Below are 16,780 nucleotides of genomic sequence, written 5' to 3'. Positions count from 1 at the left end.
GTATATTGATTTTAATGATGCTACTACTTCTTCTCTAACCTCATTTACTTGGGAAAGTATACATGTAGCTGCTGAATTAATTTCATATGTGGAATTAGCCATTGGGAAATTCAGGGGTGGGATAGGGGGGTGAGTCTGGGTGGGATGCTCTTCAGAGTGTCACAGAGTCTGACAGCACGGAGACAGGCCCTTTGGCCCAAACTGGTCCATTACAACCAAAATATACATTCACACTAACCCTATTTCCTTGCAGTTGGCACATATCCTTTTCAAGCTTTCCTACCCATGTATTTGTCTAAATGCCTTTTAAATGTTAATGTCCCTGCCTCAACCACTGCCACTGGCAGCTCATTCCATATACATACCATCCTCTGCCCCTCAGGTTCTCTTTTATTCAAACCTTAAACTGATACACTTTCGGCCTTGATTCCCCAACCCTGGGAAAAAAGGCTGAATGCATTCACCCTATCCATGCCTCTCATGATCTTATACACTTCTATAAGATTTCCCCTCAGTCTCTTATGCTCGAAAGAAAAATGTCCTAGCTTGTGCAACCTCTCCCGATAACTTAGACCCTTGGGTCCTGGCAACATCTTTGTAAATTGCTTCTGCACCCTTTCCAGTTTAATAACATCCTTCCTGTAGCAAGATGACCAAAACTGAACACAATACTCCAAATGCAGCCTCACCAACGTCCTGTACAACTGCAATATACCTTCCCAACTTCTATACTCAATGCCCTGACTGATGAAGGCCAGTGTGTTCTTCACTGCCCTGTCTACCTGTGACTCCACTTTCAGAGAACCATGCACCTGAATTCCAAGGTTTCTCTGTTCTGCTACACTCCTTAAGGCCCTACCATTCACCATGAAACTCCAGCCTTGATGCAACTTTCCAAAATGCAATATCTTACATTTATCTATGTTAACCTCCATTTCCCATTTCTTGGCCCACTTCCCTAGCTAATCAAGGTCCTGGCTGCATTTTCTGATAACCTTCCTCACTGTCCTATTTTCATGTTATCTGCAAACTTACTAACCATGCCTTGTACATTCTCATCCAAATCATTGACAGCAATGGGCGCAGCACCGAACCCTGAGGCACAAAGCCATGCTGACTACCCCCAGTTAAATCCAGTCTTCCCAAATGCATGTATATCTTACCTCAGAATCTTCTCAAGTAACTTATCCATCATAGATGTTAGGTTTTCTGGTCTATAGTTCCCAGGATTTTCTTTGCAGCCTTTCTTAAATAAGGACATAATGTTCACTATTATCCAGATTTCCAGTACCTCATGCGTGGCTAACGATAATGCAAAAATATCAGTCAGGGCTCAAGCAATTTCTTTTCCAGCCTGTAGCAGTGTTCTTGGATATATCTGGTCAGGAGCAGGAGATTTATCCACCTTCCTACATTGTAATACATCCAAAACCACATCTGCTGTGATATGGACTTGTCCCCAAGATATCACCACTAACTTTCCTGAGTTCCCAAGTCGTCTTGTTTTTCTCCACAGTAAACACAGTGGACAAATATTCTTTGGAGATCTCACCCATCTCCTGCAATATACTTAAAGAATCTTTTCAGATTCACTTTAATCTTCTCAGCCAAGGCCATCTCGTGCCCCAGTTTTACCTCCTTGATTTTCTTCTTCAAGAAACTCCTTATATCCCTTATATATCGCTAGGGATTCCTTTGATTCCTGTACCTGAGCCATGGCTGCTGCTTTTTTCTGGTCAAAGCCTGGTCATCCAGGGTTCCCTATTCCTGCCAACCTTCCCCTTCACCCTCACCGAAACATATAAACCTTGAACTCTAGCTATCTCACTTTTAGAAGCTGGTGTGGACTTGATGGGCCGAATAGCCTGTTTCACACTGTAGGGATTCTAAGGATTTTATGGATTCTCTGGAATTGTGGGGAAGTAGGCACAAATCTTAGAAGTTTCAAAACTTTGGAAAGCTAAAGAGATGCATTGATCAATTTCAGGGTATCATTTAATTCTAGAATTTCCTCTTCTCCAAAGTGGAAAAAAACGAAAGATTGCTTCAAGATGCACCCATTGAATTTTGCTTAATGCCTGTATCATAGAATTCATCAACTTTTCAATTTGAACAGCACTTATAAAACAAGTTTCTTTTAAATCTTCAGCTACTAAATATTGAAGCTCCCATCAGCCATTTGATTGAATCCACCGTAGCCATTGCTCAGCTTTTGTTGAGAATATGTATTCTGAAGAAGTGTTGTCTTAGACTGTTTTTCTCTCTCGTGTTTTGAGAGCTGCTGAGGTTTTCTAGCATTTTCTGTTCCTTTTAATATAGGTGAACAATCATTTTGCAAAGCATTATATCATTGAAGCCATATAGTTCATCTTTGGAGTTTATGAATACATATTACTTTATATTGTTCCACTTCCTTACTACGTTAATACTTGAGATTAATAAGTTGTAATTTTATAATACAAAAATTTAGAGATCTTTTTCCTTTCCTCCCTTGCTATCCAAATAGTAGAAGCAGTACTGGAAGGGAGAAGAACGATAAGCCAACTCGGCCAGCTATCACACGAGTCAGCAGTAACAAGGAGCTGCTTGATGATAGAGTACGAGAAGAAGAGAGGAGAGAAGTCGTTGAAATTGTACAGCAAACCATAGGTACCTCTGAGGACAAGAGTATTGAGGTAGACAGAAACCGGACTAAGGAAAATGGTAATTTGCAATTCCTGTATCTTGTAATGCACACGTTGTTCAGATCGTAACCAACATAAAATTAGGTTTTGAATCAAGAATAAATCTTGGATCTTATTACCATACATTAGAAAATCAGTGATGCTATCAAAACTTGAAGCTGCAACCTCTGCTTTGTTAATTTTTGTGATATCTCACATCCAGACCTACAGTACCTTTACTCTCAAGGGCAAGTACCAGGCATTCATGAGAAAAAAAAACCTGAATTACCTCAAATAATAAGCATCACGCCAGGACATACCTCTATTATTTGATGTTTTCTCTGTGTTCCTCCCCAAACGTTCCTTTTCCTTGCAATCATGAGTGACCATGTTTTTCTTACCATTACTCACTTCCTGACACAAGCTTGGAGAACAATGTAATAAACAATTACAGAGGCATTTAGGAACTTTTCCAGCAACTATCTTTGAATTTATATTTACTTTAAAAACATCTGATCTGATAAGAACCAGTTTATTGGTGGGTTATGAATTGATCAATAAAAATAATGTAACAGAGCCTTCCTCAGAAATTGTTTGTATACCAATTTGCTAGTAGCCACCTTGGTTTGCAACCTGGATTCCATGCTGGGATTTGGCTGAGTTCTGTCAGATCTTCTCACTCCTAAGCCTCTCATTCTAGTGTTAGTTGTTTACTGATGTTTTAATACTGCAACCGTCTACTTAGCAGCCCCTTCCCATCCTCTGATCCATGTATACATGTAGCCTCACTCTACCTCAAACTTGCAATGTATTTCAGTTACATGATGCACAGGGTTTCTGCAACTCACTGTTGGTTCCATGGTAACAGTTAGAGGAAAGCAATCTGTCTTGGGTTAAAATTATATATCGTCTATCCCCTTTCCCACTTCTATTGAGTTTCAAGTTCCAGCTTTTGCATGTTGCAAGAGTTTCCAAGCAATCTCTCTGCCATCTCGCATATGAGACGTCATGGCTGCCAGCTTACTGTGTGCATTGGACTTCAGAAAATTTGAGCAAAAGAGCTAATGTCAATGGAATACAGAGAGTGCGAGGCATGTATAAGAGAGTGGATATTGGAGATAAAAGACAACAGAATCAAAAGCATGAGAAGAGCCATGCAGACACAGGCAAGGTACAAGTTGCATCCAGAGAGACATAATATGAAAGAAGAACGTACTTTGTTATGACTGCTATAAACCCCTTTAGAAATAAACTAGCCTTTTATTTAAGTGTCTCTGAGAGTTGAGGATTAAATGGACCCAAGTCTATTTTGTGGTGATTTAATTAATCTTGAATAAGTTAAGAATAGGTTGGTAAAGTTAGGCTGTGTGCTTGAGAGCAAAGAACAGAAAAATGATTCAAGGATCCTACACACTATTGAGTGATGTCTTGCTAGAAGTCAATTGGATGGTTGTCAAATGAGGACCAGTTTGGATTTGGCTGTGACCATATTCTTTATTGGTTGCCATGAAAATAAGATGGTTATAGTAGTTGAGACGGGAGATGACTTATTTGTCAGCCTTGAATTCCAAAATCAATGTAAACATCAATAATGTATATATTTGTGCAATAAAATCTTTCTTTAGAACAGTCCGTGTTAGGAGATTCTAGTGTTGGGCAGAGGATATCTGGTAAGGTTTTTGAGACACTGGAGTAAATGGCAGTTCTGATGCCAATAGTAAGCTGGTTCATTTAGTCTGATGACATTACTATGATGAGGTGCTGATGTCACAAACTGTAATCACAACAAGAAACTCACCATATCTCATTGACACAGGAACCAAATGAACAGAGTTGTTATCTCTGTATGCATATCATAACCTTAAGTTAAAAGTTTCCTTACTTCAGAATGTTATGATTCACCACCTGGGTAAGAATTTGCAGAAATCATCCCTCTACCACAACATTCAAAAAGGTAAAGTGTAAAAATTAAGATACATTGGCTATAATGTAAATTACAGTAAGTAATGTTTGCATTCCATGCCTGTGGAGAAGCGCACCAATGGTTAATTAGCTTTTGACAATATGGAAAGGGCCAAACTGTCAAAGGAGACTTCCTTAAATTTGTTCTTTATTGCAGTGAAGCCTGAAGTATTTCCTGCTGATGCTTCATGCAGAGCTGATCTGTCTGAAGAGGAGATGGAGAAAAAATCAAAATCGATTATTGATGAATTTTTGCACATTAATGATTATAAGGTGAGTGTTTGCAGGATTTTAATCACATGATTTGCATTCAACTATCAAATATAAGAATTGTATATTAACTAACATTATTTCATAGTTTCTGAATTGCATTGTTTTTGTACATTTAAAGGTAATCTCTGGAGATGTCAGGTTATCTTTATTTCACACTCAGATTCCAATTCTCCAAAGTATTGTCAGATAACTGTTTGTCTTTTGTTCATCACACTATCAGTAATGGATTAGCAGATTGTCTCTCTTTTTTCTTGGAAAAGAAAAGAAGCTGACAGATGTCCTAATTGAGATCTTCAAAATAAGGAAAGGTTTTGATTGAATAGACATGGGAGTGTTTCTACATGCCATTGTTAGGTCGTCACAAAGAAATCATATCAGAAAATATGAATCATCAGTTTTATCCAGATAGTGATGTGAATGTGGAAATCACTACTTCAGGAAGTAGCTTAAGTGAATAATTTAGAATTATTTAAAGTTAAAAGTTACAGCAGAAGAGAATGGAGAATTGTAAAAAGGGTGAGTTTATTGCTGTTTTTCCTTAGAGCAGACAAGACTCTGGTTCCTTTGTTTGAACGCTTACTCATGCATGCATGGCAGATGTACACTTCAAGAAAATGAAGTACAGCTCAGATCTTTATTATAAGAACAAAGGTTTTTACACTATTTTTACAAATAACAATCAACTATTCGTACAGAAGATAATTTCATATCAAAAGGTTATACATTTACTCACCCTTATCTGTTCCCAATTTGTTTAAATAGTTAACGTTGCAAGTTAGTACACAATTGTTATCCAATCATATTTAAACTAATATTTGATTGTATCATCCAATCATATTGTACGTATGCATCCCTGGAGATGCAGTGTGTGCTTGTGATCATGGGAAAAACCTGGACAGCTTAGCTCCTCTCTCACCCCCATTTAATTGTGCTGATAGTTAAATAAGGAAGGATGGGAGGAGGTTAAAAGTAGAACAGAAATACTGGCACAGACTGTTTCCAATCAGATTCTTGACTTCTGTACCCCAACATACCTATACTTTGTTCAGCAGTATTAGCACATTGATTTGGCTATTTAAAGCCAAATTCGTCTGCGCTCCCAACCCCGGTCCAGTTTCAAAATAAATTAACTTCATATTTTAATAGCCATTACTCTTAAAACTATGTTGAAGCAGGATACCAGAAAGAGAAAAAAGGAAGAAAAAAAACTTAGAAAACACAATCCCCATTATCTAGGTAAGGTTGACCTCAAAGGTGGGGAGCTGACTTGAGTTCACAATTTGAGAGTTGTTCTTTCCAAATCCATTTCTAGTAGACATAATCTAATTTTTTTTCAAAAACATTTATTAGGTGTACAGAGGAAAATGTTGGCAATTGGTATAACAGAGAAAGGTGTGAAAATAATTCAGTAATGTTTGATTTGATTGTTTTCCATTTTCAGGAAGCAGTCCAGTGCGTAGATGAATTGAATTCACTGAATCTACTCCATGTCTTTGTGAGAGTTGGTGTGGAGTCAACATTGGAGAGAAGTCAGATAACAAGAGAACACATGGGACAGCTTTTCTACCAGTTGATACAGACAGAAAAGCTACCCAAGGATGAATTTTTCAAAGGGTACGTGATACTTGAAGAAAATGAATGTTTAATGAAAACTTGCATTTCAATGTTGGAATACATGGGACTTTGGAAAGTGAGTGAAATATGATTCTGTGCAAAAATAATAATATCATGTCATATTTGTTGAGTGCACTTCAACATATTACATCTGCAATGGTTTAGAGCATAGAACATAGAAAAGTACAGCACAGCACAGGCCCTTTGGCCCACGATGTTGTGCTGAGGCTTAGTCATAATGTACAATATAGTAACTTAACCAATGCAACCCTCAACTCACTGCTCTCCATGTGCATGTCCAGCAGTCACTCAAATGTCCTCAATGACTCTGCTAGTGTTTCTAGAAGAAACTAGCTTTTCTGACATATGGAGTGCTAAGACATCAAGAGAACTCCACAGTTAGTTAGTGAGCCCAATATTTTATGTTTACATAAATCACCACTTCACAGATCTCATCATTATTTACTTGAGTAGCTTGCAGCAACCAAGTACTGAGCAAATCATAGGATCAGGAATTTTAACTGGATATTAAGCTCAAAGTTTGTGAGAAAATTCGTAGCTCGGATGTTCGTTGTTGTGGTTCTGTTCGCCGAGCTGGGAATTTGTGTTGTAGACGTTTCGTCCCCTGTCTAGGTTACATCCTCAGTGCTTGGGAGCCTCCTGTGAAGCGCTTCTGTGATCTTTCCTCCGGCATTTATATTAAGCTCTTCATTGCAACCAGTTAGATAATAACTAAGAGTGAGCAGAGATGCAATTTAACAAATGAAGAATTTAACTCTCTCTCTAGTCACTTCTTCCTAATTATATTTGTTGCAATTTATATACCACCACTCTGCTTTATATCACCACAGTACTTTGTCCATAAAGAGAACTTTTAGAAAATTCTTGAATTCGTTTTTAGGACTTAAATTTAATTAACAATGCTCTGTGGCTAGAATTAATTCCACTCAAATTTAACTGTGATTTGTGATCACTACTCCAAACCTCAAATGGATATTGAAGTTGTGGCTGAAAACCAATGTTTCAAATGCAATGTAAACCAAGGACCAAATGTGCTGGCCTTGTAATAATAACCCAAAATAGCAAATGCTGTGCTACATCTTCCTGAGTATTTGTTACACATGCCAGATGAGCTGCTCATTCACATAATTACCTGATTGTGAGGATTGGGCTGTTATTTTGGAGGGGAGCTTGGGAGGTGGAAGAGGATAAGAAAGGAGTCTGTCACGTTTGAAGCGTTACACTGTTTTGATTTCTTTGCTGTCAATGTATTAGAGTGACCAATTGTGTTTTATACAATTATGGGACTTTTCCAATGAATATATGGATGCTTTTATTCTATCGTTATCTGAAATATTGTGTGCAATCGTAATTATTCTGTTTCTTCTCAGGTTCTTAGAACTCTTGGAATTGGCAGAGGACATGGCCATTGATATACCACATATATGGCTGTATCTGGGTGAACTTGTGACGCCCATGTTACAAGAAGGAGGAATCTCTATGAGAGAATTATTTACGTAAGAACCATTAAGGAAATCTACTAATCCACTGCTCAGTTCATTTTCCTACAATAGTTATTTGCAGATGTTAAAGATAATTAATATCTGATGTTGATTGGCATGTTTCTGCCACTTTATTTTTGACTGTAAGAGTTAAATTCTAGATCCATTTTTAGCAAAAATGTCATGTTATTGTTCAGGTATTCGAACTTAATGTCAAGAAAAACGGCTTCAACAAAAACTAAGTATTTCACAAGAAGGTCGTTAAACCTGAATTGCCTTTTGTTTCATCCATGCCTTTCAACGTTTTTCATTGAAGATGTCAGCCTTTTTCTATTTTCTGATGCTTATTTGAAGATCTATATTCAGATCTATTTGAATCGTACAATATTGCAGTGTCTGCTGTATCCCTCAATGTTCAATATTATTCAGCCAGCACTACTGGTTGAAGATTCTTGCAGCTTTTACTCAAATTACTTCAAAATGATTTGAAGAACAGCACCAATGTCAAATAAAAATATCTATTCAACTCTCCCTGTGTCTGTGTGGGTTTCCTCCAGGTGCTCCGGTTTCCTCCCACAATCTAAAGGTATGCAGGCTCAGGTGAATTGGCCGTGCTAAATTGCCCATAATGTTTAGGGATGCGTAGGTTAGGTGCATTAGTCAGGAATAAATGTAGAGTAATGGGGAATAAGTTTGGGTGGGATATTCTTCGGCAGGTCAGTGTGGATTTCTTGGGCCAAAGGGTCTGTTTCCACAAGAGGGATTCAAAGATTCTAAGTTGCTTCATACTTTAACTCTATCACATGAAGAACTCTTAACTCCAGAATGGCAACAGCCCCGCCCTTTTACTGTTACTTCTGAATGAACATTGATGCAATTCATTGGTTCTGTTTGCAGAACCAGGATCAGCCTTTCAAGATGTTGAACAATTTTCTTTTTCATTCTGTTACAGAGAGCTTAGTAAACCTTTACTTCCTGTGGAGAGAGCAGGGGTTTTGCTTGCAGAAATTTTGCACCTTCTATGCAAACAAATGGTGAGGAGTAAAACATTTCATCGAGTTTGTTTGTTCACAAACTGGTCTCTCAAATTGCAAACGGAGGAGCTTCTGTTCTCCTAAATCAACATTTTTTTCAAGCTAAATCTGGTGAATACTTGCGTTTTATTCTCAACAGAGCCATAAGAAAGTCGGGGCCTTATGGAAAGAGGCTGGCCTAAATTGGAAGGATTTCCTAACTGAAGGACAGGATGTCCAGCAATTCATTAGTGATAAGGTGAGTCGTCCTTTACTTTCGAGGTCCAAATTTTTTGGTATTGTTGTAATATAATCTAGTTTTACTGAATCCAGTTGTCTCAATCACTGCCATTTTCCTGCCATGTAATTGTCAGGAAGCCCACTTTAACATGCATTAACCTTTGGATATATCCAGTATTGAAAGTGAGGTGCAGTACACGTGAGCATTTTTGAAGTCTTTAACACTTCACAATGAATGCTGTGCCACAACTTCAAATCCGACTCAACATATATTTGCATTGAAGTTTCAGCACTGCTGACAGGATCTTTTCCAAGTTTTCTTTTGATCAAAATTAAGTGATGGCTGGAGATCAAATGTGCAAGATTGTAGGGATATGAAAATGTTCATATGCAACACAAATGACACATTAATTAGATGAGGAAGATCTGTCAAATTTTAATAGGTGATTTGGGGGTGCCAGTGTCAGACTTCACCTTTGAAAGCTTGTGGTTTCAAATAAACCTGTTGGACTGTAACCTGGTGTCATGCAGCTTCAAATTTTATAGACATTTACAGCTGAGGAGGAGACCAATCGGTCCAGCATGTCTTCATCCGTTAACAAGCATATGATTACAAATTTCATTTGCCTGCTCTTAGGCCATAACTCTGGAGTCTATAGCAATGCAAGTGAATATCTAAATACTGCTTAACTTTTGAGAATTTCTGACTCAACCATGCTTTTAGGCAGTGAAAACAGTTCTGCTTGACTGTCCTCGTCTCCTGAATGTCTTCCCTTGAATCTGTCTCTGGTTATTGACCCCTTTGCTAATGGAGTATATACCTTTCTATCTACCCCATCCATGCTCGATTAATACATGTCTGTCAGGTGCCCTGCTCCAAGGCAAAAAAAAACTTTAGCCTGTCCAATTTTTCCACATAGCTCAGACCTTCCAGCCCAGTAAGCATCCTGGTAAATTTCCTCTGCATTATCTGTGGTGCATTCACATCCTGGCTTTAACGTAATGACCAGAATTGTATGTAGTACTCCAGTTGTGGCTGAACCATTGCTTATACAGTTCTCATTGGTCTTGTAGTCAGTGCCTCATTTAATCAAGGAAAGGATCTCCTATGTTGTATTTACCATCATACCTGCCCTGTTAGCTTCAAGGCTATCTGTGGATATGCACACAAAGATCTCCCTGATCTTCTGAGCTTTCAAGGGTTATATCATTCACAGTGTAATCCCTAATACTTAGAGGAATAACAAAGCATTAACGTGCAGTTTTCCAGGTTGAATTCTGTTTACCATTGTCTTCGTAAGTCGTTTGATATCCTCTTAGAGTTTAGGCTATTCTCACTATTTACTGCGCTTCCAATTTTCATGTCATCATAAATTTCTTAATTACTCCCCCTATATTAATGTCCAAATCTTTATTCGATCATGCTTATTGATAGCCTCCTGCAGTTTACCTTTATTTACAGCACCACTAATTTTTGTGTCATGCATGAACTTCTGAACTATACAGCCTCTGTTTAAGTCGTAGAGATGTACAGCATGAAAACATACCCCTTCGGTCCAACCCATCCATGCTGACCAGATATCCCAACCCAATCTAGTCCCGCTTGCCAGCACCCGGCCCATATCCCTCCAAATCCTTCCTATTCATATACCCATCCAAATGCCTTTTAAATGTTGCAATTATACCAGCCTCCACCACTTCCTCTGGTAGCTCATTCCATACACGTACCACCCTCTGTGTGAAAACGTTGCCCCTTAGGTCTCTTTTATATCTTTTCCCTCTCACCCTAAACCTATGCCCTCTAGTTCTGGACTCCCCGACCCCAGGAAAAAGACTTTGCCTATTAACCCTATCCATCCCCCTCATAATTTTGTAAACCTCTATAAGGTCACCCCTCAGCCTCCCAACGCTCCAGGGAAAACAGCCCTAGTCTGTTCAGCCTCTCCCTGTAGCTCAACTCCTCCAACCCTGGCAACATCCTTGTAAATCTTTTCTGAACCCTTTCAAGTTTCACAACATCTTTCCGATAGGAAGGAGACCAGAACTGCACATAATATTCCAACAGTGGCCTAACCAATGACCTGTACAGCCGCAACATGATTTGCCAACTCCTGTACTCAATATTCTGACCAGTAAAAGAAAGCATACCAAACATCATCATCTCTATCCTATCTACCTGCGACTCCACTTTCAAAGAGCTATGAACCTGCACTCTAAGGTCTCTTTGTTCAGCAACACTCCCTAGGACCTTACCATTAAGTATATAAGTCCTGCTAAGATTTGCTTTCCCAAAATGCAGCACCTCACATTTATCTGCCACTTCTCAGCCCATTGGCCCATCTGATCAAGATTCTGTTGTAATCTGAGGTAACCCTCTTCGCTGGCCACTACACCTCCAATTTTGGTGTCATCTGTAAATTTATTAACTGTATCTCTTATGCTCGCATCCGAATCATTCATGAATGCCACATACAATAGGGCCCGAGCACTGAACTCTGTGAAACAGACTTCCATTCACACAAACATCCTTCAACCATCATCCTTTGTTTCTTGCACTTCAGCCAATTTTAGTTCTGACATGCTGCTGCTTTAGATCCCCTGGATTTTAACTTCCTTGACCAGTCTGCCTTGAGACATTTTATCAAAAGCCTTGCTAAACTCCAGACACATCACAACCAATGCATTACCCTCATCAACAATCCTGATTATGGCCTCAAAGAAATCTAATCGAATTTCTCAGACACCAAGTGAGCCACATGTTCAAGGTGAGCGATCCTTCAACAGAAGGAGACAGAAGCAGAGTTCTAACTCAGAATTTGGGTCAAAATCTGCGTTAAAGCGAGTAAATATTTTGTGTTTAATGATTAGAGTGCAAGTCAGAATCAGACCTAAAACCAATAACCTTTAAGGGAGTTAATCTAGTCCAGTTAAACAGATAGTGGTTTCTCTTGAACATTCTGAAATTCCTTGCCTGAATTAGGTGCTAATTACAGGAGCATGAAGTTTTTTAAAAAAAAACACGTCAGTAAAATTAGAACTCTCGATATAAGAGTTTGTTCAAAGCACACGGTCAGAGTAAGGGAGACTTCGCCAGAGTGAATAACTGAGAATTTGGGTCATAGTCTGAAATCAACTAGCAAATTAGACTGGATTGTATTGAATGGCAGGGCAGGCTCAACAAGCTGAATGGCCTCCTTCTGTTCCTATGTTCATAAATCCTTGCTGATTGTATGTGATTAATCCGTGTCTCTTCAAATGCAGATATATTAAGTCCCTCAGAATTCTTGCTAATATCTTGCCCACTACCAAGTTTATTTTGACTGGCCTGTAATTTCTTGGTCAGTCCCTGCATCCCTCTCTCTTTTTAAAAAAATTTGGAACAATTTTAGTTGTCCTCTGGCTAGAGATGGTTTTAAAATTACTGCCAGGGCCCTTATTATCTATTCCCTTACCTCCTTCAACACCCTGGAATCCAGGCCGATGCTGTGACAGTTTTATCTGCATGTAGCTGCTCCAAGTCCACTTGGGCCAAATTGTATCTTGTTTTCGTATGCCTGTGAATCTGATGGGCAACATGGCTCGGGCCATTCTGTGAGAGTGGAGTTCAAGAATTATTTTGCAAGCCAAAGGTACTGCTATTGCATAAGTAAAATGTTGCAGATGCTGAATATATGAAATGTCTGATATTTAACCTTTACTATTTAAGTTCATTGATCCGAAACATTTTTTCTGTCCATGAATTTTGCCTGATCTGCTAAGTACTTCTGTTTTAAGTTGTGATATGTGCTTGAAGGTTCCATGTAATATTCATTTACTTGCATTGCAGGCAGTTGGACTGCTTCCATAAGTTAAGTTGCCTGATTCTAGAATATTTTTAAACATTCTTGGTGCGTCTCTACAATGCTTTAAGGTTTTGTTCAACTTATATAATGAATCAAGTTTTTTTAACTTGCAGAATCCTATTTTGTAATCATTTTATTACGATTATTTATTGATATTTAATGAACAGAATTATGCTAATGAATCCATCTGTGTATTGGGACTGATTTTAACACTGCTCTTCCTGCCAAATTTTCTAGGTTCAGGGTGTGAAATTGTATGCTGCACTACAGGTTTCAGTATCTATTTATAAATTGCCATAAAAGATGGTGATTTGTCATTTGAAATTTTGTTATGAGTTTGGTAACGCTGGAAAAGCGCAGCATCCAAGGAGCAGGAGAATTGACATTTCGGGCGTGAGCCCTTCTTCAGGAATGAGGAAAGTGTGCCAAGCAGGCTAAGATAAAAGGTAGGGAGGAGGGACTCGGGGGAGGGGCGTTGAAAATGCCTACGGAACCAAATGACCCCGCACAGACTCCGGACTACGTTCAGACCAACAAAGTTTGGACCCAACTCCAGGTCATCTCTTCTGCCCAGAAGCTCTTCAGCCACGTTCTCAAACAGATTCGCTACCACAGCCACATCTCCTTCCTCAGCACCTGCCTACGGAACCGACTGACCCCGCATGGACTCCAAACTACGTTCAGACCAACAAAATTTGGACCCGACACCTATCGCATTTCCAACGCAGTTCTGGTCACCTTGCTATAGGAAAGATGTGGTGGGCATTTCCAAACATGCTGCCACTTTTCAATTAGATGTAACAATTTTTACATGGTCCTTAATGTTTGAGATAATTTATACCTGACTGAGAACAACAAGTCATTGCTGTGGGCAAGTCTGTTAATAAAAATTGAGAAAGAATGCATAGTAAATGTAAACTTCATTTTGAATTTAAACTTATTCTGTCGATACCAATGAATAAAGGATGCCTGCAGATTTTTAGATCCAGTATTCTACCTACTTTTCAATTTCAGTAACCTCTCAGTGGTTTTACATGTAAAGGAGCAAGTCAGTATAATAACTTCGGATACAAGAGCTCTGTTTTGGTACTTCACAAAGTTAACTCCCAGCATTTGTGGTACCACTTAGAACATTATAATCATCTAACTATTCTAGCCAAAGAAGTTGAAGATCTAATGTTTCCACTCCTATCACTTTGACTGGCATTAATGGAAATTTGTGTGAGGATGACAGGATTGGGTTTGACTGTGATGTCTGCAAAGATCAAGCACCTTGTACAAGAGTTCAAAACCCACATCTAAGAAATTAAATCTTAATCGAATCAATACTTTGAAGGGAGAGAAATCTTGAAAGATAAAGATCAAGAAATACATTAGAAGTACTGCGAATTAGATTCAGTTATTTCATTACTATGGTTCATTCCACTTTCTGAATGAATAGGTGATCCAAAAAAAAATTTTTTTACCAGACCAATGAAATGTGAGAGATATTCTATTATATAATTTTGGTTCCCTTCTCAGTGTAGTTTTGGAACATTTATTTAACCTTATGATCCCTTTGAAAACTGTCAGCATCTTTGTTTTGATGGGATTTTATTCAGCAATGTTGCATTGTTCAGCAAAACGCTCTGCAGCCATGTTCATTTCTTTTGAAACAGTTTTTTTAGTTTCGCATTTGTAGGATGTAGGCTGGCCAGCATTTATTGCCCGTCTGTAGTTACCCTTGAGCTGCCCTGTTGAACCCCTGAAGTCCACCTCCAGAGAGTTGACCCACAATGCCATTAGGGAGGGAATTATTCATGGATGCTGTGTAAATTAGGGATGTTTCCAACTGATTGTACATCAAAGACTGTTAGAAATTTTGTGGTTTTTTCCATAAAGATTAGGGTAACACCCATTCTTTAGAGAAGATTAAGAGAAACACCCATAGCTCAGTGCGAGAGGTTTCAGTTTCGGTTTTGGACGTACTCGGAAAAACAGTTAGATGAAGGTAGCTGTTTAAAGCTGTGCTTCTGAGAAAGGGAGAATGTTGTTACATTTGTTAACACTTGTTGGAAACAAAACTCAATAAAATTTAGACGAGACCACCAAAGCTGGAAACAATTTAATTTATTCTACGATCTTACAAGAAAGGACCCCAGTTGCAGAGAGCAATTGAAGTGATGATTATTCAGACGATTACACAGTTATACTTTTGAGCTACGTGAGGTCACCTCTTCCAATCCTTACATTACCCAATCTTTCTTACTATTTCGCCTCTGCCCATCTATGCTCCATGCCCATTGCCCCCTTCTTTCCAAGTTGGCAATTTTCCCCCTTGCACGTGCTGTCATAAGGCTAAACTTTTATCTCGATGTTCCCCTTTGTAACTTCTTTCATTGTCCATAGGTACATTCCATTCTTGTACATACATCTTAACAATGTATCTTTTTTGTGCTTCGCTTATATGTTTCAGTAATCTTAGCTTTTTGATGAAACTGTTGTTTTAAACATTATGGTAAAAGGAATTATTTTCTTTAATAAATCTACATTAAAGTTAGTACTTAATTATCCATAATTATGCACTGAAAAGTAGAGATACTCTTCCCTAAATACTTGCAGAGTTAATAGTTCTCTTGCTGTACCCTTTTCTGTATGCTTTTTCTATATCTGCAAAAACAACACTTTTCCCCATTTCTAACACACTGAATTATCATAAAGTAAGAAGTTAGTCATTGTTCCATTTGTTTGGGTAAAACCCTGAGGGGGTTTTTTGAAGCTGTGTATATTTAAAATGTCGATAGCTCCCGGAAGTGTCTGTCAGACTTTCCAGACTGGAAGTTGAAGTAATGTTACCTTCATAAGCTTAAGTTATTAGAAAAGTTTGTTTTCTCTGGTGTGAGTATTGTACAAGGGGAACTTTTGGGTGCGATAATGAAGTGTTTTGGAATTAGTGAAATTTTATCATATTTAACTTCATTTCTACAAGTTGATAAAGTTCTGTTTAACTGAATAACATCAGCTGGATCATCATAACATTGAGGTTGAAGCTTAATTATTACCCAGTTATTGTGTATTTTTGTGTTTCTGATTGTTCTTCATATTTGGGATATTCAAAAGGTTTGCTTCCTGGAGTGAAGAGGCTGTGCTGTGAGGAATGGTAAAGCAGTTTGGGCAGTACACTTCCTGAAGTTCAGAATAACATGAACTTATTGTAAGATTCCAACAGAGCTTGTCAAAGTCAATGCTGAAATAATTTCTTCCCCCTTGTGGGTTATTCAAAATGTAGGATCCATAGTTATTGAGCAAGTGATCACCTATTTAATATGAAATGAGGAAGAATTTCTGTTCTGGCTAGTGCATCTATGGAATTTTGTACTCGAGACTTTGTGGAAGGTGAGTCATTAAATTGTTTTAAAACTAAGTTGGGTAAATTTTTGAAATGAGTGGGAGTTGCGGGTTATGAGAAACAGGCAGGAGAGTGGAGATGAGGCCATGATCAGATCAGCAACATCTTAATGAGTCCAGAGCAGGCTGAAGGGACATTATAGCCTGCAATTCCTTCTATTTATGTTCCTAAATTTCAGATTGGTCCTGACCTTGTAATTCTAGCAATCACTAAAACGTTTATAATCCTAGATTAGGACATGGTCTCCATCGGTCATCAATGTTTGCATCTTAACCTAATGTTA

The 16,780-nt window shown here is 38.4% G+C and overlaps 1 protein-coding gene across 23 annotated transcripts in view; it reads left to right on the top strand.

The window, feature by feature from the left end:
- LOC140487166 (eukaryotic translation initiation factor 4 gamma 3-like) overlaps positions 1 to 16,780 on the top strand; it is a 354,817-nt gene that overhangs the window by 327,241 nt on the left and 10,796 nt on the right. For 22 of the 23 annotated variants that reach the window (XM_072586783.1, XM_072586762.1, XM_072586777.1 and 19 more), the window contains 6 exons: positions 2,507 to 2,703; positions 4,783 to 4,898; positions 6,340 to 6,512; positions 7,904 to 8,029; positions 8,967 to 9,048; positions 9,188 to 9,286. In XM_072586783.1, coding sequence (XP_072442884.1) covers positions 2,507 to 2,703; positions 4,783 to 4,898; positions 6,340 to 6,512; positions 7,904 to 8,029; positions 8,967 to 9,048; positions 9,188 to 9,286 — 793 coding nt within the window. The remainder of the gene's footprint in view (positions 1 to 2,506; positions 2,704 to 4,782; positions 4,899 to 6,339; positions 6,513 to 7,903; positions 8,030 to 8,966; positions 9,049 to 9,187; positions 9,287 to 16,780) is intronic. The other variant, XM_072586763.1, reaches the window with a different exon arrangement.

The sequence above is a fragment of the Chiloscyllium punctatum genome, chromosome 16 (genome assembly GCF_047496795.1).
Source record: "Chiloscyllium punctatum isolate Juve2018m chromosome 16, sChiPun1.3, whole genome shotgun sequence".
Classification (NCBI taxonomy): Eukaryota; Metazoa; Chordata; class Chondrichthyes; order Orectolobiformes; family Hemiscylliidae; genus Chiloscyllium; species Chiloscyllium punctatum.
This window is presented reverse-complemented; position numbering and strand designations above follow the sequence as displayed.